We start from the raw sequence: 27,373 nt of genomic DNA, 5'->3' as shown, positions 1-27,373 counted from the left end.
GGTTACCTACGTCTATTGTAATAAGTGGCCGCATCTCTAAATATGAACCTTACCTTATGGTTGCCTGGAAGAAATCTCTTTAAACTATAAGGCTGCCAGTTGCCATATACATATATTTTTATTTTTGTTTTAGTGCAATAAACATACACACATACATAAACTCAAGCATATTTCCCACCGGGGTAAGCAGAGACTATGGAATTTCATTGCTTCGATCCTGACACACTTCTCTTGCTTCTTCCACATTCATCAATTGTTTCATATTTCTAAGGACATCTCCAATTTGGTCAATGTACGTCCTTCCAGGTCTTCCTCTGCCAGCTCTACTACTAACCTCCGCTTTATATACCGTTTCTCCACATTCGTCCATCGTTTCATACACACACGCCGGTTAAGAGTAGATCGTACTAAACCTTTTCTAAGGACACCTTGCGAAATGACGTAAATTCAAAAATTATACATTGACTTGAAATGATACGTTGAATAAAATGATTCTGATTTCTGACTTTTTTGGGCATTGTTTATTTATTAACTATTTATTTATTTAACTATTTATATTCTATTCTATTCTATTCTATATTTAATGATTAAACGAACTTACCTGTACGTGAAGTTCTATCATAATTATACGAAGTGCTTCGTCCGAAGAGATTAGTAAGACTTTAACATATGTAGTATGACTTGGGTGTCACCACTCATGTACTGTAATTTGAGAGAAATAAAGGTTTTTTTTTTTATGTTACTTTAAAGGAGGCTGTATGTATACAACTCCCGTGCCGCGCGGCCGATAGATGTCATTTAGTTCAGAGCTTCGAATACTGTTGATATTTTTGAACCGTCCTGGGCATCATACATAAGGGAGGGTGGGACTTACTAATCTCTTCGGACGAAGCACTTCGTATAATTATGATAGAACTTCACGTACAGGTAAGTTCGTTTAATCATTAATTATACTCGTGCTTCGTCCTCAAGATTAGTAAGACTTTAACATATGTAGACTTTGAGAGGAGGTTCATAAAACATCAACTTAAAGATAAAGACATATAAATTATGTCATGAAAATTATATTTAGTACTAATAATTTCACAAAGCTAACTTATAGATAAGAAAATCACAGTTCTTATTAATAGTAAGCATAACAAATTATTTCTATTTTAATTAATTAATCACAATTTATTCAGAATCACTATTTGTTTCAATAATAGCTCTGGCTATCAATGCGGTATCAGTATTCATAACTGATCTATTATAAAATTTCCAAAAGGTGCTTGAGGATGAACTCCAACCGGCTGTTTTTCTAATTAAATCTATATTGACTCCTGATTTATAAGCCTTAGACGTGGTAGCGTGTCTTGTGCTGTGAGCTGAGAACACTGACACATCGATACCACTATCCATTAAGTTACATTTAATCCAGCGACTTAAAGTTTGTGTGGACACTATATTGTAAGGCTTTCTGAAACTAACAAATAAATACTGTCCATTTCGTAATGGTGCAGTTCGATTGATATACGACACAAGAGTTTGTGCAGGGCATATTTCACACTTTTCAGTAAAAAACGGTAACACTAATACTGGTTGATTAGATCCTGGGCGTGATGTTTTAATTAGATCGGGAATTTTAATGACAATTTGAGATGGATTCATTTCTATGTTATTAACAATAATTTTCGATAATGTTTGTACCCTGTGTGTCGTCACTAGTGCTAGCAAAGTGATACATTTTTTACTAAGCTGTTCTAACGATAGACTCTCGTTGGGATATTGCTTAGCTAAGTTATTAAGCACATTAGTAGTGTCCCATGTGATGTCGTACTTCGGTAAAGGAGGACGAAGTCGAAACACTCCTTTAAAAAACCTCGAGATTCTATCGTCTTTAGATATTTCAGGACCCAAAATCAACGATAAAGCAGACCTATAACTATTTATCGTACTATACTGACTTCCATAGTTAAAAACATCAGTAAGGAAATGTATGATTTCCGAAATAGAAACTTTAAATAAGTCTAAATTGCGGCTGGCGCAGAAAAGAAACCATTTTTTCAAGCAAACATCGTACTGTTTGATAGAGTTGGGTGCAAGTGAAGCCATCATTATCTCTATAGATTCTGGTGGAACTTGTCTTCGTAATAACGCCCTCCGTACAATATCCCGGCAGCCAGGGTAAGATTGTTCTGGACATTGCGTCTGCTGGAATGAGATATAATTATGTTTTCGTGAGGTTTCAGAATTACTAACTTAGAAATCAACAAGTTATGAAAAATGGGGTACCAGGGCTGTGTTGGCCACAGGGGAACAACCACAATACCCTTAGCTTGATCTGTGATAATTTTTCTAAGCGTTTTAAGAATAATTGAGAAAGGAGGGAATGCATAAAAGTAATACTTGGACCAACTTATTGTAAAGGCGTTAATAGTGTAAGCATCAGGATCACTATGCCAAGACACATATATATTACATTTTTTATTGATACGACTAGCAAACAAGTCGATTTCAGGCTGGCCAAATGCCCTTGTAAGTCTATTAAAAGCAGTAATACTAAGTTCCCATTCAATATCAGGATGGATACGCCTGGATTCATAGTCAGCAACTACATTTTCACTTGATTTTATATAATATGCATAGACAAATAATTTCTTAGATTCACACCACTGCCAGATATCTCTAGAAATTCTTGTCAAATGGGGGAATTGTACTCCACCCATGCGATTAATATAGCTGATTGCGGTTGAATTGTCTATACGGAGCAATATCTGACAGTCGTAGAAATCTTTAGCAAATATTTTTAAGGCTAAAAATGCCGCGAGTAATTCTAGGTAGTTGATGTGTTGTGTGGCCTCTCTCTGGGACCATTGACCACTGGCTGACTTAGAACCGCAGGCAGCACCCCACCCCGTGGTTGAGGCGTCAGAAAAAATCTCAGCTGCGTAAGTATCATCTCTGATTCTATGCACCGAACTATCAACTGCTGTCAACCACCAATGGAAATCTGCTTGTAATGAATTTGGAATATTCATGAGTTTATTATAATTATTGTGACCTATTAAGTTTATAAATTTACAACGTTCCAATGACTTTGTGTAAAGCCAGCCATACTCAATACCTGGGCAGGCTGACACTAATAATCCCACAAGACGAGCAAATAATTTAATTTTACATTGTTTTAAAGTCATAAATTTTAGAATTTCATTTTTAATTCGTGTCCTTTTGTCTTGTGGTAAGCTAATTTCAAAATCATGTGAATTTATAATGAATCCTAGAAATTTGCATGTTAATGATGGTTGAAGATTGCATTTTTCATAGTTGATTAGGAAACCTAAAGAAGTCAACAACTTTATTGACATGTTAACATTATCCATGCACCCATCATATGAGATCCCAGTTAGAAATAGGTCATCTAAGTATATTGTCGAAACAAAGCCAGCTAATCGTAACAACTTCATTACAGGTTTCATTATTTTCGTAAAAATGTAAGGTGCTGAGTTTAAGCCAAACGGAAGGACGTTGAATTCAAATATTTTTCCTTCAAAACAGAATCGTAAGTATTTTCTAGAGTCGGGATGTACTTTTATTAAAAGATATGCATCCTTTAAATCTACAGTAGTCATATAAGTATCGTGACTTATAAGTTTAACAGCCGTGCGTAAATCTTCCATCTTAAAATGATCAGTGTCAATGAATTTATTGAGATTCTTTAAATTCAAAATGAATCGCATTTTTCCGTTTGGCTTGGGTATTACGAAAATGCTTGATATATACTGGCCCTCACACGATTTACATTCTGCTATCGCTCCAATACAAAGAAGGTTATTAATAGATTCACGAAGGGAAGTCCTCTCCGAATTTGTGTATATTGGTGCAACAGGAATATTATGTTGCACTACTGGTCGTGAAAAGGTAAGTCTATAGCCATTTATCCACGATAAAATGATACAATCTTTTGTAATAAGTGACCATTGTTTGGCAAAGAGACATAACTGACCAGCATATTTTACCTGGTCTACTGGCGGCGGGTCGGCTTGGACGGATGCCGCGATTGCTTGAATGAGGGCTCTGGCTTCCGCCCGGGAGCAGGCTGGCGGTTCCTCTGCGTCCACGTCCCCTGCTGCTGCCTGCGAGCTGGAGGGGGCGCCTTCCAGTTTAAATTTCTAGAAGTGGATGGTTGAGGTTGCGTGGGCTTATTGGAGGTCTTCGTCGAGTTGTTTGTTACAACCTTTAGTTCCGCTCCAGACTTAGTAACAGCTTTGGCAGCTCTTAAAGTTTCAGCTAGGTTTTCACCGAAGAGAAACTTATCAATTTTTGAATGTATCAGCTGGTCATTAATATCCTTTTTGAGTGAGGAAAAAGCAAAGTATCTTCGTTTCGCTGAGTCAGCATGTTGTACATCACACATGATACGTATAGCGTCCATCAACTGCTTTAATAACTCATTATTCTTGTCCTTTGACAACATTTGACTGGTAATAACCCGTCCTATACAGGTTATTGCTGATGATAACTGTTTTTGTCTCGCTTCTATTCCCTTGTCCCTTTTCAATGTTAAATCTGGCAGGGCAGCCTTGATCTCTGGATTCAGCTGCGGCGCTGCAATATATGTACAGTTCCTCGGAACTAAGTATTTCTCAAGCAACTCTTTGCGTATGTCTTTATTGAGTCCTTTAGTGGCAATATGTTCTAGACGACTAGCTAACTCTTTGTGAATCTCCTCACCATATTCAGATTTATCTATTGGGTCTTCTCCAAGTATTTCCAAAAGCTCGCTATCAAGTACCTGTTCAGGTATCTCTGTTGTGTCATCATTGGACTTTTGGAGTATATCTGATGACACAGACTGTTGCACATCACATGCTTGTGTGATTGTTGCTACTGGCTGTTGTGCAGACAAAACAGTATTTTCAGACGGTGGTGGCATGTCACATAAGATAACATCATCACTGGGACTAGCGGATACCGGCGGCGGCGGCGGGGAATCGTCTGGAAAAACAGGCAAGTATATCTACTTTAGAAAGGTTACAACTCCATTGAATTGTACGTCTTTCGTTTAATGTAGGTATAGGCAGACCAATGTACTGCCCGATTGCCGTAGCGTAAGTAACTTATGAGTAAAGTTCCAATTCCACTGAATTGCACGCACCCATTTGTAATATAGTACGGTTAAACAGTCCTATGAGCTGTTCGATGTACTTGCTTATACAGAGTTGAATTTTTTATACACCAAACACTTTTCTCTACTTATTATGAATATAAATACCTGCGTGGGTATGTGGCGACGGCGTAGAATCCCGCGATGACACCGATGTAGGTACATTAGATGATTTTCTGTCTCCTCGTGCTCGCCTAAGTTTTCGTTCTAATTTCCTCAGTTTTCGACTGAGATAGTCGTAATCTTCATGGTCACGTTTTCTTTTAGGCATAATGTAACCTTTTATACACTTAATAACCCTTTTTTAAAAGTTTTTCACAAAAGATTCAAAAGTTTTAACGAAATGCGTAACGAGTGGTGAAGCACTGTACTGTCAATGACATCTATCGGCCGCGCGGCACGGGAGTTGTATACATACAGCCTCCTTTAAAGTAACATAAAAAAAAAAACCTTTATTTCTCTCAAATTACAGTACATGAGTGGTGACACCCAAGTCATACTACATATGTTAAAGTCTTACTAATCTTGAGGACGAAGCACGAGTATAATTTCTATACGCAGTATTATTGCTTATACTATGATGATACCTAAATTCGAACCGTATGAATCAAGCGCCTAAATCAAGTTACCGAACTGCCTGTATATATATTTTCGTTACTTTACTTTATTAATTTTGCAACCAGCCAGTATCGGCGTGTATCGACGAGGCTAATAGGCGCGGAAATGCAGACTAATTCAATTACCTCACAATCTGAAGGGTTGATTTTACCCCTTACACTACTACCTTCTACCTTTAACGGATTAAAACTGAAACATCCGGGAAACCTTTGATCAACATGAAGCGGCAAAATAAGAAAGTTTTTGATAAAAGGGATGAAAATAAACAGTCAGAATATTAGTAAAATAGCTCATGAGTATATTCCAATTGGGGTAGGTGGGGTAGACATCCATCACAAGATGAACTGAATGATTTTTGTTTTTATAGCACTTTTAAAAAATCTGTCTCGGACGGGACATGAACCCACAGCATGAGCGTGTTAACCATTACACCACGGGTCGTCCTCCTATCCACGCTCGTCACGAAATTCAAAATTAAAAAAATATCAAAAATATTTATTTTTCAAAATTGGCTTACAAAGTTAGCGCTTTTTGAACGTCAAAAAATTTAATTACATATTATGTAACTAGCTGTAAAACTACTACCACATCGGAATCTGTAACGCTGAGGGAAAGACGTGGCCAGAAAACCTCCCAGCACAGGGCCCTAGTCCTACTGTTTCATGTTTTCCTTTCTTTTTTTTAAAAATCCAGTTTGTATTACATAATTTATAGACTTAAATACAATGGTATTCCAATTACAGTCGGTGGAAGGAAAGTGATATATTGACAAGGACCCGGTTGACAAGAGCTGCGGGTTCAATTCCCGTCCGAGACAGTTTTTTTTTTATTTAAATTTTCTCTTTGTATAGTGAACTGAGTACCTGCACCTCATCGAGTTTTCTGTTAGACCAACGTAGGTGGTGAACCGTATCACCATCTACAGGTTGTTAGTGACATCGTAACGAAAACTTTGAGGGAAGGTTCAGACCATGATTCTGAGTTGATATCAAGTGGAATTTTCCGTCGCAAAGTATGGAACAGAAAAGAAAAGCAATAAATAAATAAATAAACAAAATAATTTAAAAAAAAATTCAAAAATTTTCATGAATATTCCGAGAGGAAATTCCACTTGATATCAACTCAGAATCATAGTCTGAACCTAGTAGCTCAGTATTTGTTACGTTGTCACCAACATCAATATGTACCTGTACCTATGTACTTGAAAGGGGAATTTCCTGTCGGAAAATTCATGAAATTTTGTTTGCCTGTATGTGGTCTTTTTAACTACCCTTGGCTTCTGATGTATTGCCTGAACTGAAAGAAATCATCATTGCCTTGTCTACCTTGTCAGATGAATTAAGCTGCATCTGTCTTAGGCCGCGTTCACACACTGGGCGTCAAGCGGCGCGCGCAGTTCAGTGACATAGCGATTCGTGGCGCGTTACCCGCCGCGTCACCTATGCCACTTCACCCGCCATATATGACGCTAAATAGGGTAGTGTCTAACTAGTCAAATCAGTTACTTTTTCCTAAACGTCAAAACACGAAATTACTATAGAATTCGAATGAAAAAGCAACATGTGACGTCTTAGAAAAACGTGACAAAATGTCGCACTTATTATTATTATTTTTTATTACAATTCCTTAATAAGTTACATAGAAAAAAATCTTTAGATTATTTTGTCACCTTTAGATCTGTCTTTATTTAGTAATCGGTATTTCATAATTTATCTTTGACCTACAAAACTACCCTATTGAAACAAACGCCTGCAAAAACGCTTCTCCGTGAACGCTCAGTACATTGTCATACGCTTGTTTTTCCGGCGTCCTGCGCCGTGCCTGAAGGTGGCCACATCAACAACGTTCATGACCAATTCCAGAACGACAATCTCGGCTGCACTTTCGACCCGCAAATGTGCCAGCCCACTTTTAGGCTAAATGAGACTTTCAATCAATCAATCAATCAATAATACTTTATTGCACAACAACATATATAAAGGTCATTAACATACAAATAAAACATAAGCACAATAGGCGGCCTTATTGCTAAACAGCAATTTCTGCCTCAAACAGCAAGGTTGCCTAACCTTGGGGTGAAAGAAGATTAATCGTTGAAGCACGGGCTGGTGCAATAAACATATATAATGATACCAACATAACAAAAAAAAAGAATAATAAACTTTCTACCTTCTTTCCTCCTTTCTTTTTTTTTCTTTCTTTGACTTTCTAGACCTCATTCCCCATAAAATTTTGATGCGCCGCCTTCAACATAATAATTACCTATTTTCTCAATGCTGGAGTACATAATTATTCAAAAATATAATGTAATGCACGCCTGAAAGAAATCATCATTTGCTTGTCCAGCTTCTCAGATGAATTAAGCTGCATCTGTCTTAGGCCGCGTTCACACGCTGGGCGTCACGCGGCGCGTCAAGCGGTGCATCCTGCTGAACAGCAAACGAGGCTCTGATGAAGAACTCCTCAAGACGCACTTGCCAGCGAGGTGTTAAAAGCTAATATCCCTCCATTCTTCTTCTATCGTGTGAGTTGTGAGGTGGAGTACCAACAACATCAACCCTGGTGTCAGGATTACTATTGAGCCGCCAAAGGCCCCTGACATGGCTCATGTAACAACTACTAACTTGTGTCAGTAAGTAGTAACCGGGACCAACGGCTTAACGTGCCTTCCAAAGCACGGATCATCTTACTTTCGGACAATCAGGTGATCAGCCAGTAATGTCCTAACCAAACTAGGGACCACAAAGTGATTTTTGTGATATGTCCCCACCGGGAATCGAACCCGGGATCTCCGGATCGTGAGCCCAACGCTCAACCACTGAACCATGGAGGTCGTTCCTCCCCTCCTCCATGATATGGCGGAAAAGTTGTGAAGGGTGATGCAAAATGAAGGAGGCCCCAACAGTGGGGCGATGCGGGCTGATTGATGATAATGATGATGATGAAAGAAATAACAGCATCCGTGGTCCAGTGGTTCGAGCGTTCGACTCCGAGAGGTCCCGGGTTCAAATCCCGGTGGGGACATATCACGAAAATCACTTTGTGATCCGTAGTCTGGTTAGGACATTACACGCTGATCACCTGATCGTCCGAAAGTAAGATGATCCGTGCTTCGGAAGGCACGTTAAGCCGTTGGCCAAATTACTTACTGATGCAAGTTAGTAGTCGTTACATGAGCCATGTCAGGGACCTTTGGCGGTTCAATAGTAACTCTGACACCAGGATTGATGGGGTTGGTAATCCACCTCACAACCCACACGATAGAAGAAGAAGACCGTCAGGGAAACGACTGTAAACTTAGTTAATCCATAAAAGCGTGTAGCCGTAACGGGGTAGATGTAAATGAATTATCCTCAAACGATGTTGCGCGGACGTGATTTCTATATTACAGAAACTGCGATGCTCAAACTGGGTGGTGCTTCGAATAAAACTGAACGTACAAAAAAAAATAATTAAATAATAAAACTGAAACATCCGGGAAACCTTTGATCAACATGAAGCGGCGAAATAAGAAAGTTTTTGAGAAAAGGGATGAAAATAAACAGTCAGGATTTTAGTAAAATAGCTCATGAGTACATCCCAATTGGGGTAGTTAGACATCCATCACAAGATGAACTGAAGGTTTTTTTTTTTATAGCACTACTTAAATAATATCTGACTTGGACGGGACTTGAACCCTTAGCTCTTGTCAAGCCGGGACGAACGCGTTAACCGTTACACCACCGGGTCTTCCTCCTGTCCATGCGAAATTATTTCGATCTATGTATCATCATTAAGCTGACGCCGGCGTCATCTATCTATAATTCTTCTTCTTTGCGAGTCGATGGCGATCGATACTAAATTTTTGCTGACCAATAATTGGCCACGCTTACGGCATTGTCAGTGGCTTCGTACAGGTCTTTAATAGTGCAAGTGTTAGGGCACTTAGGACAGCACAAAAGGTGAGCCATAGTTTGTGGTGATACTCCACACTCGCAATCATCGCAACCATCAACCAGGTATCCCCATCTATAATATTGAGTACTAATATTACTTATAGACCGACAAGTCTACAGTTACATGTAGACATAGAATTATTTAGATTTAAACTTATCGTAAAGATGGCTATTTTTCTTTTTTTTGTGAGTTTCCTTAAGCATGACTCATTGCTATAAAACAAAAATCATTTAAAACTAAGAGTAACAACAATAAACTCGCGACTAAGTATATCCCAATTGGCTTAGTGAGAGGTACATTCATCACAAGATGAACTAAGTAATTCTTATTTACGATATTTTTTTTTATAAGAATAAGAACTCTTATTAATAATTGTCAATAAGTTTTCATATTACAGTATGGATTAAAGAAATGACAAGAAACTGAACCGTAGATTTATTATTAAGGTGATTCTCACATGACACGCGGTTGGCAGTGAAGAGGTTTTAATTGACTGTAATAAAAATAAAAATACCGCTGACACTTTACACTCAAACATCCCCTCGCCGCGCGGTGCACCGGTACAAAATCCGCGTCGTGTAAAAATCGCCTATTCTTTTTTTAAATGACTTATTGTAGATTTGCCGCATATGGCATTAACTCCTTCGTCGGACAAATCTCTGAGGGTCCTCGGCTGGTACAAAATTTAAAATAACAGTCCTGAGGGTGCCCAGCCAAGAATTAATCGACCCTAGAGGGTTGATAGCAATAAGCGATGAATGGTGGAAATCGTCGACCACGCCGGTATCGAGGACATTCGGCAGCCGCAACTACCAGGGGATTTGGGAGGTGCGGGGCAGGTCAGGTTCATTCATCATCATCAGCCCATTAACGTCCCAACTGCTGGGGCACGGGCCTTCCCTATGGATGGATAGGGAGATCGGGCCTTAAACCATCACGCGGGCCCAGTGCGGGTGGTTATTAACGACTGCTAATGCAGCCGAGAGCACCGGCTTAACGTGCCTTCCGAAGCATGGAGGAGCTCGAGATGTAAACTTTTTTTTTGGTCACCAATCCTATGACCGGCCTTTGCGAAAGTTGCTTAACTTCAACAATCGCAGACCGAGCGCGTTTACCGCTACGCCACCGAGGTTCATTTATATGAGACCTAAAATCCTCAAAAGATAATAAGCAAAGAGGTAAAATGCAAATTCCTACAGATAAAGTTTGGGAAGGTCTGTGCTCCGGCGGCAACTTGTATATAAAGTCGGGTCCTGTCGGTCTCATACCATTCCCAGCGAGCAACAGGTAGCGAGCTAAGGTAAGTCCCGTACTGTCCCGTTTCGTCCCGTACTTGTACCGTCCCGTACATTTTTCTGGAAAATTTCGCAAAGTTCTGTAGATTTTTCCATAAAAATATTTTTAGACCTAAAAATATATTTTTATAAGTAAGTTGATCTTTCCAATTTTATCTTATATTTTTTTGAAAACTGAAAAGTCAAATATTTCTTTTTTATTTAATTTAAGAAAAAAATGTATTTAAAAGGTTGTATTATAATTCCTATTTGTTAGTATAAATTGCTTTTTTAAGCCGGATATCAACAATCTTAGTGAGTGTGATTTCAAAACTTGTTAATTAATAGTTTGTTCCAAAAATAATAACCTACTGCTGCACGCAAGCCTCTCCTCAACCAATCAAAAATAATTTCAAAACGTTATTAAAAAGTTTCAATATATTTAATGAGAAATTAATTACCTGGCCAGGAAAATTATTTATATAAAAAAAGTTTGGAAAGAAACAAAATCTAACCCTTTGAAGCTAATTAATATTTTATAAAATATTATAAGTAGACTTTTAAATTTTATTTATTCATTTAAAATGATCATTTAAAATCAATTCGGTGAAAAACTTTTATTCATAACGCCTTTGATTGATAATGCACTGTGAACCATCGAACAAACTTAAGAGTTTATACATAATACAGAAAAAATAGGCAATTGAGTTCTGCACTAGGTCCAAGATAATAATTAAATTCTGATTATTAAATAAAGACAGATCTAAAACTAACGAAAAACATTTCTCTATTTCCTATATAAGATATCCGTAATAATAAATCAGACATTTTGTCACGTTTTTCTATGACGTCACAATGTGCTTTTTCATACAAATTCCATAGTAATTTCGTGTTTTGGCGTTTAGTATAAAGTAACTGATTTGACTAGTTGGAAACTGGCCTATTCAAAACATTTTTTTACGTGATTATTGTAGATTTGCCGCGAATGGCATTAACTAGGGCTATGATTTTTGTCCCACACGATAAAATAATGAGTTTCATAAATAAGAATAATAAGTACTTTATTTCAAACTTCATTATATCGACATACAAAAATAAATACATGCTTCAGAATTTAAAATAAATTTAAAATCCAAATAAAAAAAATCAATGTCAACAAATGAGGGAGTTTCCAGGCTATTTTCCTCAAAAACAATATAGATGGCGCTGTATAGATTTTCCTTCGTTTAACCTTCTAATTTCATGGATTTATGTATCTTTTACCTTTGTTTTTGGGTATAAATGATGACCCGTTTTATTACACCAAGGTACAATTACATCTTCCACCCATTATTATTCTGATCTAAATAAAGAGAAGCAATATAGGTAGCAACATAATTCTATACATAATGTGATCCAAATATCAAGCAACAATTATTTTTATATAATGCTTTGGCCATTACATTGGATTTTGGAATAATAATTATGTACCCGAGAAATGAGGAAATTCGTAATTATCACGCTAAAGCTGTACAATACGCCATCTATATTGTTTTTGGTGAATGTAACCTCGAAAGTCCCTCATTGATAGTCATTAATTAATTTTAAAGGGATAAGCTACTCATTGGTGCTAATTCCTGTAAATACCATCTAATTTTATTTTAAGTTATATCTGTCATTTTCTTATCCGCCGAAAAGGAAAGGGACGGGTAATCGACAAGCATAAAATTTATGGAACACACGTCAATTTTAAGCACAAATCTAAAACAACCGTCTAAAAATTTTACATCAGTCAATAACCCGACACAGTTAGTAGACAGCATGTCAAACGAATTGCATACCAGTGACGTACCTTTTTGATTCGCTCGGGTTATTCATTCATTTACTCATTCTTCCTAAACTTAAGAGCTGTGAATCATCCGTCCCTTTCCTTTTCGACGGATATGAAACTGACGGATATAACTTAAAATAAAATTAGGCGGTGTCTGCAGGAATCGGGGCCATTAACCACCAATCTCTAATTTAAAAAAAAATCTAGACATATACAGGTGACATCGTAACGAATACTGAGGGGGATGATTCAGACTATGATTCTGAGTTAATATCAAGTGGAATTTTCTGTCGCAAAATTCATGTTCTTTTTTATTTTTTGTTAAATTATTTTCAATTCTATACTTTTACAATGGAAAATTCCACTTGATATTAACTCAGAATAATGAGCTGAATCATCCTTCTCAATATTCGTTACGATGTCACTTACACCCCGTACAAGTAAGTACAGGTAGCCATACAAGTAGGTATGGGTGTTAGTGCCATCGTAACTAATACCGAGGGGGATGATTCAGACCATGAATCTGAGACGATGTCAAGTGGAATTTCCTGTCGGAAAATTCATAAAAAATTTAGTGTTTTCTTAATTAATTTCAGATCCATACATTTGCGTCGGATAATTCCACTTGATATCAACTCAGAATCATGGTCTGAATCATCCCTCAAAGTTTTCGTTACAATGTCACTAACACCCTGTATAATATGTTTTCTACGGTCCCTTATTTAATAATATCTGGTTTAGATATTTGCTTATTTGCAAAGTCTGTAAGTTGATTCTCTAAAAACTTATTTTTACAAATTAATTACGAACACACACAATATGTCGAAATAAATTGTTATTATAATTTTAATGAACCTTTTCGAAAATATTCTAAAGGTTTTTTGATTATGTAATTTGATATACTACTCAATATTGATATCGTCTGACATTTTAAAGATTATATTCATTTGTTCATTAGTGAAATATGTTACTATTTTTATTATATTTAGACAATCAGTCTAATAATAGATAGTCTAGTAACATAATATGAATAAAAAAGTTTACTTAGGTAAAATCTACGACACACATATTATATATTTATATTTTTTTATTATTATGTTTCTTTGTATTATAATTTGTCTTAAGTGCAGTTTTCACTAACACAGTTGGTTCGACCATTAGACGGCGACACGGTTCACCACCTATCACGCTAATCTAACAGAAAGCTTGGTGAGGTGTGGCTACCTAGTTGGATGTAACTCCGACTACCCCATTTGGGATACAGTCGTGAGCTTAAGTTATGTTGTTGTTATTGCACAATCTGGCGCTCCTATGGTAGCCTGGCAGAAATTGCCGTTTAGCAATAAGTCCGCCTATTTGCGGCCTACCAATAATAAACCGGTTTTCGTGCAAACAGCAGTTTATTTTACCAGAAGACAAAAGACAAAGTCATTATCAAAAACAATGACATTTATTTTTTGTTTTTCTCGAAGGGCAAGGCAAAGGGAACTATGCCCATACAGGCATGTCTTATGTATTTTTTTTTCTTGATGATGATTAATGAAATGATGAAAGGTCATGACGATGAATGATGAAACCTAAGCCCCCACCCTCGGAGCAGACTCCTACTCCGAATCCCAAAAGAATTAACTCAAAAGTCCCCATAAACTTTTGAGTTATGAAACGGCTTGTTGGCACGAAGCGAAAAAAGATAGGAACACTTTGTTTATTATTAAATATTCCGATATAATAACACTATCGCTAATGTTTTCCGACTAATTTAATGCGATCATTAACCACAAGCCACCACTTTGTATTAATTATTTAGGTTATTCAATTAAGAAAGTAACTGCCTCGTTTTCGTTCCCGCCAAAAAGTCCCAAAAACAAAGACAATAAAGGAATAAAAACTTTATCAAAGAAAAAACATTGTAAAATTCTATAAAATGTTGGGCTATCTTGCACACCAACCTTTGTGCTTATTTATATTCGTATGTAACTGTACTAAATGTTATACGTATGTGCATTAAAGATCAATAAAATTGATTGATTGTAGTATCTTTCTGGTTAAAACACATAATAACGGGTTCTTACCGCGTTTAAATGGGGATATGAGACTCCCGATATTTCGACATTGTCACTGTCAGTCATCCCGTGATCATGGCACTTGCAACAGTGTCGAAATATCGCGAGTCTCATATCCCCATTTAAACGCGGTAAGAACCCGTTATTATGTGTTTTAATTATGATAATAACCGCGTAAACTTAAAACAATGTATCTTTCTGGTTGTATGTCGTAATTCTGAATAGTATAGTAACTAGTATAATATGGTAATTAATCTATGGTAATTTCCACGCCACGATAATATTTTTCTTATGTTATTTCTCTCTCTTATGTTATTTCATTGCCTGTGTGAAATGTGTATATGCCTGCAAAGGCAAAATTTAGTGAGACGTAATTTGCAACTATTACTGCAACTATTATTTATAACTGCAAGTACTTACCTAAATTTATACACAATGAAAAGCTTTATCTTTCTTTCTTTTCTTTATTTTTCTTTTTTTTTGTTTGAAGTCATGACTGCTTATCATGGTTGTATGAAGCAATGATTGTATTATATCAATGCCGTTTGTGATGAAATCTACTTATAAAGTGTTCAGTAATTAACGGATAATGGTGACAGAACACCAAAACTGGTTTTATAATAATATACCCAATATTTCTTTAGGATTCATCGTTCATTATTTATTTCCAAAAAAGTTACCCACCCTTGATTAGAACAGCATGTTTTATGTTTTTAAATATTTTGTTTTTGTTGGTAGCCCTTGTTACCTCGAAATGGTTATATCGGGCGTCCTCTTCTTTTTTCGACTTGAAATATCGTAAATTTTCCTCGGATAGATCACTACTTGGTCAGACAAATGGACGTTCTAGTTTTAATATAAATGCATCAATTGAAAAGGGTCGATTCGTAAAAAATTCAACAGTCAGTCAGTAATCGCTTAATCTTAACGATGTTCAAAGGAACGGTATTAAACACAGGAAGTTAATTTTCTTCAACTTCGATGGAATTCCAAATAAAGGGATAATTTTCAAGTTTTACATTAAAACAAAAGATCACAGATAACAAATAATATAGCTACATACGAAAGTACTTTTCGATACACATGTTTAAACTTTTAACATTTGTATTAAAACTTCGAATATAACTTAAATTAGATTTCAAATTAGTATTTAAAAGAAAAGAGTATTTATATCGACACATAATCTACTTGCCAATACGTTATAAATTTCATGCAAAAAGTTTGTAATACATAATACAAAATATTTAAAATAAGAATATTTTATGTTACTTAGTGTAGTGCTGAATGAAATCAGCATTCATTGGGGAAAGCCGCGGCCTGTCACCACCTCCAGTCCAGTTTTCCCATCGATATAAATTCCTCCCCAAATCGTCTATGACCCCCACGATAACTCAATACAGCCCTGCGCAAATCGCTCCCCTTGACGTAGGTAGACCTTCCTTCTTTCATCATTACCATACAGCATAACTTTAGTCATAATTGAAGAGAACCTGGCACCACTGATCTTGAGTCCCATTCAAATGTTCACGTGCGAACTGAAGGCGTGCCATTCGGTAAGCTCTAGTCAATTTGGACCATTGGCTGGGTTGTGTGGGTTTCCACCACGTTCGTCGAGTTTTCTTCTCACAGTTCGAGCAATCACAGCTACTCCTTGAAAGTATCGAAGCTGTTTTTGGATCTGTACTTCAGTAAGGTGACGATTTCGTAAGCTAGTCGTCAGGATATAGCGATCTTGTCTCCCTGTCGTTACTCGGGATCGTGGTCTTCCTGGTCGGCAAACGTAGCCGCCGGTAGAAATCGCCGCTAGAAATCCATCGTATACTCTTTGAACAGCGGACCTGCTCATATGAAGCTATGCACTTACATTTCGTTGACTTCGCCCATCTTGAAGACTTCTTCTTCTTCCTGAAGTGGCCGTATTGTGGCACTTGCCACAGCTTGCACAGCCACTTTAGGAGGAGTATCCATAATTTTACCGACGAAAACCGGTGAAAAGTGAATAAACAATGAAAAAACATTTTTGCTGCAAAAAGACACCACTAAACCTTAAAATATCGAGTTAAATTCCTTTAATTAAAACTTTCTAATCTCTTATTTTTTCAAAAGGATGCACACCGCTTAGCGTTTCTCTTGTTTTTCAATATTTTGAATTCAACAGGAAATTAAAATTATTTTGAATATGGCAGCTTCAAATTTGCATATTTTTTTGTTTTTTAAGCGAACAATATTTTTATGATATAGTCCTTTAAACATTATACATGTGTCCGGATGTGTATTTTGTCCTTAGGATAGGCATAGGAGTAATTAATCCATGGTGTAACTATAGACTTGGACAAATCATTGGTTTGTTTGTAACGTGACGTTTGAAATTAGACAAGCTTGTGACAATTTTTATACTGAAACATAATTATATACGAGAAGCATAAATGCTGGCTGTAATTATTCCGATTCTTTTTCATTCTTTTATAATCATCTAGCTTGTCTATGGGAGGAAGTATGTCAATCAGAGTTTTTAATTTATAGCCTTTTTGCTCAGTCGCTTTGTAATTACGATCATTTTGTTTCTTTCTACTGATGACGTATCCTATTTTAATTACTTACTACTTTTTGCTGGACTGGCAGTTAGGGTTTTTAGTCGTTTTGCACCCCAAACGGAATCGACTAATGCCCTTTCAGAATGGGATGTTTCGCACCTGCCAATGCCTCGATTCGGGACCACAGGGTAAAAGATACTATGACTACGCTACGGTTCGAATCGACCCATCAAAACAAAAAAATTCGGCGATCACTCCGTGGTGCGAAACGGCTGATTCAAAAAGAGCTTTTAGGCGATTCGCACCATGGTCCGAACTGCTTGCGGTCCGAAACGACTATAAACCCAGCCGTCATTAGAATCACATGCAACTGTGAATAGTGTAACGTATTCGCGTAAATACATTCGTTGATTTTATTTGTATTTCGGTGTTTCTCTACCTAGTTGTAGTGGAGCAGTGTGGTGGACTAGGCTAGGAGATTTTTCCTCAATGTGAGGAAACTTGCGTTTTGTAGTGGGACGTCTTGGGTACTAAGGTCTTGGCTTACCAAGTGGTAGCCTAATTTCTAAATGTCTAATTTGTTATTACTATTATTGCGTATGGCACATGACAAAAATAAAATATCCTGCGTGGATCATATATTTAATTTAAGCTCCCCTAACCAAGTCTCTGCCGCATCCGTCACACAATGCAGCTTTGCTATGCCACCTGGGAACCGGTGTAGAGGGCACTCGTTAACTATGTGAGTACTGTACTTATTTTTAATAAATAATAATAATAATGGTTTGATCCGGGTGACCACATTCACAGTATGGCGACTCCTTTAAGCCCCATTTATGTAGGTGATGGTTTGACTTTCTGTCTAATTTGTACATTTGCCCTACGCATTCAATACTTGACCGTAGAAATGGGGCCCAAAATTTTAGACAGTATTATTCAAGGTACCTTTTGAAAGCAAAGTAAGTAGGTTTTCTATTTCCAGTTAGCAAGATGCGTTTTGCGTAACCTTTTAACCTACTACACTTAACGGGTATACCTATTTAATTCAGTCGTACAAGTTACGTGAAATCCAATTTTCTGTCTATAGTGAGTTGAGAGCTTTTGAACATTCCATTTATAGGTTGCTTTTAGGAACGGTATAGGTTGACTTGGCACATTTTTGTCTATTTTTATGAATTAAAATATAGGCTCAAAACGCGTTTTGGTATTTTCCTACTAAGTGTCATCTATCTGTTTTGGGATCAATTCTGGTTGTCTTTGTACTGTACTGGGAGGGGGGGTTAAATGGCCACATCGAAGCAATTCATCTAAGAAAGCAATATTGCTATTTGACCTTTGTTTGCATTGCGCACTTACTTTTATATGCGCAAATGTCAAATTGCAATATTGCTTTTTTTAGGTGAATTGGTTCGATGTGGCTTTTTTAACCCTCCTGTACTTTATAGTTAAGTACTTACTGTGTAAACAATACGTTTGTTTACTACAACTGTCAAAATTTAAGAATACTCAACAGTAGCGACACCTGACGGGAGAAATAGGCAGTTTTTATCCTCTTTACCACACAACCCACACGATAGAGTATCATTGGTAGGTTTTTTTTAATATATTTTTTTATTGCCAGCAGGCAGCATGCAGTTCGCCGCGAGAATCATCGTGTCCATCTTCGTGTTGACGTCTGCACTCGCCACAGCATATCGTAAGTTATCTATTTATCTCTAAAACCAGGCACGCACTACGAGTTTTTCGCCGCGCGGCAGAAAAAAGCAGCGGCATAACGTCGCACTGTAATTCTGTACCAAACAGTTTTAAATTGTATTGCGCGCACTTGAGGGCAGAGCCGACGCAGCGGCGCAGTATTACAGTGCGACATTATGCCGCTGCTCTTTTCTGCCGCCCCGCGAAAAACTTGTAGTGCGCGCCTGGCCTAAAACGGAACAAGAAACTTATATCAAAAATAACATAACATAAGTTCACAACTATAACCCAATCGCGGTAGTCATAGGTAAGGTCATATCGTCCGATGTTTCCGGAAATACAAGTCGTTCGACAAATGTCGCCTAGTGAAGACGAGGCTCGCACTTTGATACCATGTCACATTAACTTTTTTGACAAATTGTACCGTAAGTCTCATTAAATGTCAAATATGATAGTGCGACAGGGTTCGAAAGTGGGTACATGTTATTGCTCATGACTGTACATCCTTCGCAAGATGAACTAAGTATCCGCACCTCACCGAGCTTTCTGTTAGACCATCGTGATAGGTGGTGAGCTGTATCGCCGTCTGTAATGGTCGAGACAACTGTGTTAGTGAAAAATGCACTTAAGATAAATTAATAGCTCATTGTTACATATCCAGTACCGGGGTTCGAACCTGCGTTCTTCGTTAGAGAAGCAAGCCGAGGAACCATAGTACCTTAAAAAAATCATGTGAAATCTTTTCTCCCCCAATTATGTGGGAATTAAACATAGCTGGTTTGGCGGCAAGGATGTGCTGCCGCCAAAGGATGTTTTCGGGGTACCGAACTGAGCATAGTACCCCGCTAGCCATAAGTTGGTAGTGTGACTAGGGATCGACGATCCAACAGTGTTGTGTTGGAAGATGTATATATGCGTCTTGCTGTGTAAACTTCGATACCGCGTTTCACGACCGCTTGAAGAATGTGGCGCCATCTGTTGCATGTGAGCGGAACTAGGTGGCCAACTAGTTGGATCCGCTACACTGGCGAGGAGTGGGTTTAATATATACCTCTACCTCTTCTGTTAAATAAAACCAGCATACTTGCTAAGTGCAAGTCTAGATTCTAGAAACTAGATTTTAGACTAGACAATATTGGGTATTCCTTCGGGTTCGTTTAGTGCAGGCAAGAATACATATTTGATGTCTAGTAAGACTCACTAAGGGCCAAGGATTAAGTTTCTACAGTCCGCGCGGAATATCTTCCAGACACATACAGGGTTTTAGCACACCCCGAACACTTCATACAAACAACCTCGTTTTACACAGACACCACACATTGACGTTATCGTACACGCGCATCTGTATGTGTGACGTTGACTCCATACGATTCAAGTCTAAACTATGTTCGAGGGGGGTGAGGTAAACCTGGCTCTGGTGGGGAGCGGAGAGTTGCCGTTCTGTACGTAGTATTATACCTTCTTCTATGAATATTAACTACAGAGGATAAAATTAAACGTCGGGAGATTCGGAGATTTACCAGGGGTAGATAATATTGACAAAACAATTATCCCGAATAGATTTTTGTCATATGTTCCCACCGGGATTCGACCCAGGACCTCCGGTTCCTAAGCCTTTTGGATAGTTGACCCACTGGACCACATAGTAATCTAAACTAGTAATTCCTACTGTTATCAAAACCTACAAATTCCTTTTTACATTTGCCGTGCTCTGGCCAATTGATCATATTCTTAATCAAAGATAGAAAGATAAAGACAGGATGATTGGTATTCTACGGAGATTCTAATACGATTGAATGAATAAGGAGATATTTGATTTCCCTTTGATTGCAAAACGTGATTCCGAATGTGATTTTAAAGTCCCAACCCCATTGTTTTAGTATTGTGTCCAGAAATCTCGGCTGCAAAAGTGTTAGACATCTTTAAATAACTCTTCCGTATCCATTATTAGTTATCAAAAAAAAAACTATTTGTTTTTTTTAATTTTCCTGTCAGTGATGGCTGCATTAGGACCGTATTTTTTAACTTACCCATGTTTGTTTGTACGTGATAAAGTATGAGATTGTACTTATTTTTTTCTTTCTTTTGAATGGAGCCACCATTACCATTGGGCAGAAACGACTGCCTGTCTGACCTTCAACCCGCGAAGGAAAAAAAAACAGGCCAGGTCACACCTCCGAAAACGCATTTCTCGCGTACGGTCACGAGCATTAATATGTATTCACATTAGTACCATGTCACATTAACTTTTTTGACAAATTAAACTGTAAGTCTCACTAAATGTCAAATATGTTAGTGCGACAGAGTCCTAAAGTGGGTACATTATATTGCTCCTGACTGTACGTGGCTTTCGTCGCGATGTTTTCCTTCACAACTGAGCACGTGATAATCATTTATAATTCAAACATGAATTCGAAAATCAATTCTGAAAAAACCCTCATAGAATTCTCTTCCAAATGGGCTACCACAGCTAATTATTCAATATCTAAAATAAAATCTACGAACACATGAAATGATTACTCGATTAATACGAGTAATTTACCTACCTAGGTATTTAAAATAAGTACTATTTATTCTTAAGTATTCTTAAGTAAGCTCTTGAGTACCTAGTACCAACAAATACAACCTGTTTATTAAATTATAACTAAGATGATCCGTGCTTCGGAAGGCACGTTGAGCCGTTGGTCCCGGTTATTACTTACTGATGTAAGTACGTAGTCGTTACATGACATGAGTCATGTCAGGGGCCTATGGCGGCTCAGTAATAACCCTGACACCAGGGTTGTTGGGGTTGGTAATCCACCTCACAATCCACACGATAGAAGAAGAAAATATAATTCATTTTGTATGTGCTTAAATGGTCATGATCCTGTTGTTCATAGACTTGCTTCTCAAACGCCGCCGGTTCGATTCCCGGTAATTAACTACCGGACTTGCACCAATGTGTTGTTAATTTATCTTATGTGCAGTTTTCACTAACACAGTTGGCTCGACCATTATAGACGGCGATACGGCTCACCACCTATCACGTTGGTCTAACAGAAAGCTCGGTGAGGTGTGTGTGTCATGTCATCTTGCGATGGATGTACCTCTGACTACCCCAATTGGGATATAAGGGTGAGCTTATGTAACGTATCCAGTTTAACTATCGTCCTAAGGTATAAATTGTTGAAAACCACCCAAGCACTTCATATTAATAAACATTTAACATTGAATTTGATTTGGAATAGTTTGAGATATTGGACAAACTATGTTAGTGCTTACAACTGTAACCGAAGTGGATAGATTACAAGTTACAAGTTATATAGACGTCTTGACGATAGAATATAGAACAACGGTCTACTTGTAACTTTGTTACTTACTGAATAAAGATATAATATTTTTGAATTGACAGCCTGTCTGACCTTCCAACCCGCGCAGTGAAAACCAGCCCAATACAGGTTAGGTTACATACCTCCGAAATGCATTTCTCGGGTATGTGGGTTTCCTAACGATTCCTTCACCGCTGCGCACGTGATAATCGTTTATGATCCAAACATGAATTCGAAAACAAATTCCACATATTGGTTTAGGCCTGTGCTGGATTCGAACCTGTGGCCTCAAAGTGAAAGGCAAGCGTTCTACTAACTGGGCTACCACGGCTGACCCCTCATACACCGCACTTCGAAAATTTTCAGATCACGGTTCAGCCGTAGACCTGACTATTTTTATTTACATTCGCAAATTGCCTGACAGATGCCCGCGATTTGTAGCCTCCACTATAAATACGGGAAAATCCCCAATAGATTTCAATCAAAGAATTCGATTTCACTCCTTTTGTTACTTCTAAATTCAGTCTGTTTTCGCTTGTCAATAATTCACTGTGGATTTCTTTTGTGTGAAAAGAACAAAAATACTTTCAGGGGTCAAAAAACGATTGCCACTTGTTTTGTATCGCCATTTTTTTGTTTGTTTGATAAGGTGTTTTTCCGTGTGTTTGTTATAGACAACAGTGCGAAACTTCGCCGTGATGGGGTACTGAACCTCTACCCGTTCCCGCGAGTCGGCCGCGCCAACCACCGCACCTGGGAGGTGCCAGTCAACGACTTCTACTTAGAAGGTACAAACAAAAATATATCAGAACCAGAATCAGATGGCACACACATACAAGAAACATTTTAAAACATAAATATACAAGAAATACTGCAGCACAATCGGCGGCCTTATTGCAATTACTTCTAGGTAACCTTAGGGCTAAAAGTTGAAGTACGATCATCGGCATCGCCTAGTAAGCGCTGCCGACAACAGACTTCACCAACCTTCCGGTGTGAGAGTTTCTATTAAGTCTTCTGACACGATATCCCCTGCCGGCGTGGTCGACGATTTCTCTCAATCGCCGCTTACCGCTATCGACCCAATAGGATCGATTAATTCTTTCAAATATGATAACATCAGACGACGCCCTGAGCCGAGATTAGAGCCCCCAGCGCTCCCCATTTTCCCGGCCAAGTAGTCAAAAAAAAATACACGACAATATTAATGTAACTTATGGACACTGAGAATCGAACCCAGGACCTGAAAGAAAGCCGGAAGCTCTTATAGACCACAGAGACTTAAAAATTACCTTTCCCACAGATTACGAGCCGGTACAGAAGCGTCAGATGTACGCGTTCCCACGCGTGGGTCGTAGCGATCCCCACGATTTCCAGTCAGTCAGACACCCTGACACAGCCATGTGGTACGGACCTAAACTGCAGCGAATCGTCTCAGGTTGGTACCTTAAGAAATTAAAATAGCATCCCTACTAGCATTATCCCGTTTACACAAGGTCCACTTACCTAACCTGAAGATTCGAGAGGTCCGGTTTTATACAGAAGCGATTGCCTGTCCGACCTTCCAACTCGCGAAAGGAAAACCAGCCAATACAGGTTAAGTCGTGAGCATCAGAATGACTGCCCAATGCGACAGATCAGTTTTAAAATATTACTAACATCCAATACCTATTAGCTACTATTTAATACCTTTGTACTTATAGATATTTTCTACCTAATTAATAAATAAGAAAATTTATTTAAAAAATGGCCAGTCAAAAAAGGAACATATATTAATCTTTTATTGCATTTGTTCCTTTTTTATAATTTGTATTATGTGCATAATTGAGTTGTAAACAATAAACAATTAACATTTTCGTTAAAACTTTTTTTGCTCATATTTTTTTATTTGTTGTTTTAAAAATCTAAAAAAAATATTTTTTTAGGTAGGTACTGAATAGGTACTAAATTCGTGTAAGTATAGGCGAAATTACATTTCGGAGCCTTTTTGTGGAGATTCTAAATGTGGGTGGTCATTCAGACATCAGAATGACTGGCCATTTTTTAAATAAATTTTCTTATTTATTAATTAGGTAGAAAATATCTATACAAAGGTATTAAATAGTAGCTAAAAGGTATTGGATGTTAGTAATATTTTAAAGCTGATCTGTCATTTTGGGCATTCTGATGCTCACGTTTCACATACCTCCGAAAATAAATTTGTAAAAATGCGGTCTTCTCAAATCGTCAGGTTAAAGCGGACCTTGTGAAAAACGGGACAATGCTAAGGAGATGATAAGGCCTGACGAAATCTCACGCGACAGATATTTTTACCCGACTGCGCCCAAAAAAAAACCAGGGTTATGTGTTTAACCGACGTGTATGTGTACATGCGACTGTTCCCTCATAACTCCTGAACCACTTATCACAATTTCACAAATGAGGTGTCACTAGAAGCGTCTGGATTGCCTGATGGTTATAGGCTATGTGATGTTACGCTAAATTCGAATTGTAGCATTGACAGCGACTCCCCGAACAGCGATTCCCGCTACGGCGAGTCTGTTTACGGCTAGTAGCTTGACATCTCGTCTGTCATTTGCATGTACAGTTCCAAACACAATTGTAATCACGCTATATACAATATTTTTTCCAATGAATTGTAGCATTGACAGCGATTCCCCGAACAGCGATTCCCGCTACGGCGAGTCTGTTTGCGGCAAGTGGCTAGACATCTCGTCTTCGCATGTACAGTTCAAAACACAATTTTAATCACGCTACATAATTATTCTTTTTCCACTGAAATATTTACATTTTTGGTTCATTTTCGTGTAGCGCCCTCTAGAGGACATAAACTGAGGGATAAAAAATTGTCCAAGACTTTTTAGGGCACGATATTTCCGTGGTTTCGTTTCAGATTTTAAACTTTTTTTTTAATAAAAATACCTGACATACACAGAATACGAGCCAATAGAGAAGCGGCAGTTGTATGCGTTCCCACGCGTGGGCCGCGACGCGCGGGACTCCCTGCGGCCTGATCAGATGCAGTCTCCCATCCGGCGAACCGATAGTCCTGGCATGTGGTTCGGACCGCGCCTTGGACGATCTGTCAAGACCGACGATGATGGTAACGTCTTTTCTAAAGTCTTCTTCACACATCAGGATATAGAGCCCCGGACTTCTGAAAGGCGAACGTGGAGACACTGCCAATAAGTAAAGGTTTCTTAAGACGCTTTTTTTATGGCAGGCATTTGACCACAATCACCTGATGGTAAGTGACGATGTGGCTGTTCTTTTCTGTCCTATGGATAATGAGACGGATTACTGACTTCTTCAATCCACAACCTGGCACTAGTCAAGGTTATTATTGAGCCGCCAAAGGCCCCTAACTTCACTCTTGTAACGACTACTTACATCAGTAAGTTTGTGTTGGACTGTTCCAGATTATGGGAGCGAAGAAAACTGGGCTTCTGGGTTGAAGGTTAGTGGATCGGAATTCTGGGGCTATGTGGAACTTATTATTAAAATATGACAGGTTGCACAAAACTGCTTGAGCAGTTTCACTGCAGGGTGTAAGGCTCCGGTTCTAATCCCGGTGAGGGCAAATCACAAAAGTCACTCTGTGAGCCTTGGTTTGGCAATGTCATTACAGCCTGATCAACCAATTGTCCGAAAGTAAGATGATCCGTGCTTCACAAAGCATGCAAAGCCGTTGGTCCCGGTGACTACTTACTGGTGTAAGTACGTAGTCGTTTCATGAGTCATTCCAGGGGCCTTTGGCGGCTCAATAGTAACTCTGACACCAGACGATAGAAGAGAAGTAATATTTACGGTCCTAAAACCATCATTTTCCCCAGACATCATGATTCAAAACGAAGCCAATGAGAGGAGCCAACCAGAGCAGATGGAAGTAGACCACATGGACCGAAAGAAACGGCAGACCAGACCGCTATAAACATTGGAACCAGCTGCAATACCGACTCTATTCCACAGATATAGTTTCCTTTCAATGCATCTTCAAGCTAGCGTTTGCTGAAGACGCAGCTAAAAAGAGGGGGTTAAAGAGCTTTAATCAATTTATCTGAAAAGCAATATTGCTATTTGACATTTGTTTGCATTGCGCATTTACTTTTGTATGCGCAAATGTCAAATTGCAATATTGCTTTTTAGATTAAGTACTTAATATTGTTTCGATGTGGCCTTTTTACTCCTCTGATTGTGTTTTTCAATTGAAACTTTTCATGGATGATTTTAGAGTCCTTTTACGTAGTTTTAAATTACGTATCAAGGCTCAATGAAAAAAATTAAATAAAAAAAGTAATGTGGTCGAAAGACATGCTATTTTAAATTAAAAAAAAAACTATGGACATTTCAGAAGCGCTAGTTTGAAGGTCTTTTTAGCTAGCACAATATTATAATTTTTTTATGTTCAAAATAAGAAACACGAATAAAAAGAAAAAAACCTGAAGGTCTACGTGCTATAATCGTCTTTCATTCATTGCATGTTTGAATAAAACATGCGATTGCGCAGTCATGCGTGATGGCATGTTTTGCATGCGTTGAATCAGCCAACACGCTTAGGTCAAAATGGAGGTTTTTCTGCCAGCAATATCTGCCAGACAACATTGAAGGGAATGCTCTGGAAATTACGAAGGCAACGTGTACTTCATGATCTGTTTGATTTTTAAAAAATACATTTTTTAAATCATAATATATGCTTGTAAAATTATGTACTAGAGTCAATTTAATTAAATAGGAATATTACAATTTAACTTCATTTGCTCTACTCAAAGTAATTGACAACTATATACAGGGTGTTAGTGACATCTGAACGAATACTGAGAGGGATGATTCAGCTCATTATTCTGAGTTAATATCCAGTGGAATTTTCTATCGCAAAAAACGTACAAAATCATGAATTTTGCGACGGAAAATTCCATTTGATATCAATTCAGAATCATGGTCTGAATCATCTTCCTTAGTATTCGTTACGGTATCACTAACACCTGTATT

The 27,373-nt window shown here is 37.9% G+C and overlaps 2 protein-coding genes across 2 annotated transcripts; one reads left to right on the top strand and one right to left on the bottom strand.

The window, feature by feature from the left end:
- Positions 1-2,126: 2,126 nt before the first annotated feature.
- LOC126375798 (uncharacterized) lies at positions 2,127-5,533 on the bottom strand. Its single transcript, XM_050022885.1, has 3 exons — positions 5,252-5,533; positions 3,996-4,974; positions 2,127-2,190 (listed from the first exon to the last, which is right to left on the bottom strand). Exons 1-2 carry the CDS (start codon positions 5,412-5,414, stop codon positions 4,001-4,003), a joined length of 1,137 nt encoding a protein of 378 aa, XP_049878842.1. The 5' UTR covers positions 5,415-5,533; the 3' UTR covers positions 2,127-2,190; positions 3,996-4,000.
- A 5,451-nt stretch (positions 5,534-10,984) lies between these two features.
- LOC126375797 (CAPA peptides) lies at positions 10,985-26,315 on the top strand. Its single transcript, XM_050022884.1, has 6 exons — positions 10,985-10,997; positions 19,000-19,074; positions 23,059-23,172; positions 23,688-23,822; positions 25,320-25,487; positions 26,218-26,315. The coding sequence occupies exons 2-6, from the start codon at positions 19,008-19,010 to the stop codon at positions 26,313-26,315; spliced, it is 582 nt and encodes a 193-aa protein (XP_049878841.1). The 5' UTR covers positions 10,985-10,997; positions 19,000-19,007.
- Positions 26,316-27,373: the final 1,058 nt, after the last annotated feature.

The sequence above is a fragment of the Pectinophora gossypiella genome, chromosome 19, assembly GCF_024362695.1.
Source record: "Pectinophora gossypiella chromosome 19, ilPecGoss1.1, whole genome shotgun sequence".
Taxonomy (NCBI): Eukaryota; Metazoa; Arthropoda; class Insecta; order Lepidoptera; family Gelechiidae; genus Pectinophora; species Pectinophora gossypiella.
Note: the sequence above shows the minus strand (reverse complement) of the source record. Positions and strands in the feature narration are given on the sequence as shown.

Bases quoted from the DNA above. Each gene is read 5' to 3' on its own strand.
- LOC126375798 (XM_050022885.1), bottom strand. From the start codon at position 5,414: ATGCCTAAAAGAAAACGTGACCATGAAGATTACGACTATCTCAGTCGA. The intron at 4,975-5,251 runs GTATTTATATTC...CTGTTTTTCCAG, and splicing joins GTCGCCACATACCCACGCAG to ACGATTCCCCGCCGCCGCCG.
- LOC126375797 (XM_050022884.1), top strand. From the start codon at position 19,008: ATGCAGTTCGCCGCGAGAATCATCGTGTCCATCTTCGTGTTGACGTCT. The intron at 19,075-23,058 runs GTAAGTTATCTA...TGTTTGTTATAG, and splicing joins TGCACTCGCCACAGCATATC to ACAACAGTGCGAAACTTCGC. The intron at 23,173-23,687 runs GTACAAACAAAA...CCTTTCCCACAG, and splicing joins CAACGACTTCTACTTAGAAG to ATTACGAGCCGGTACAGAAG.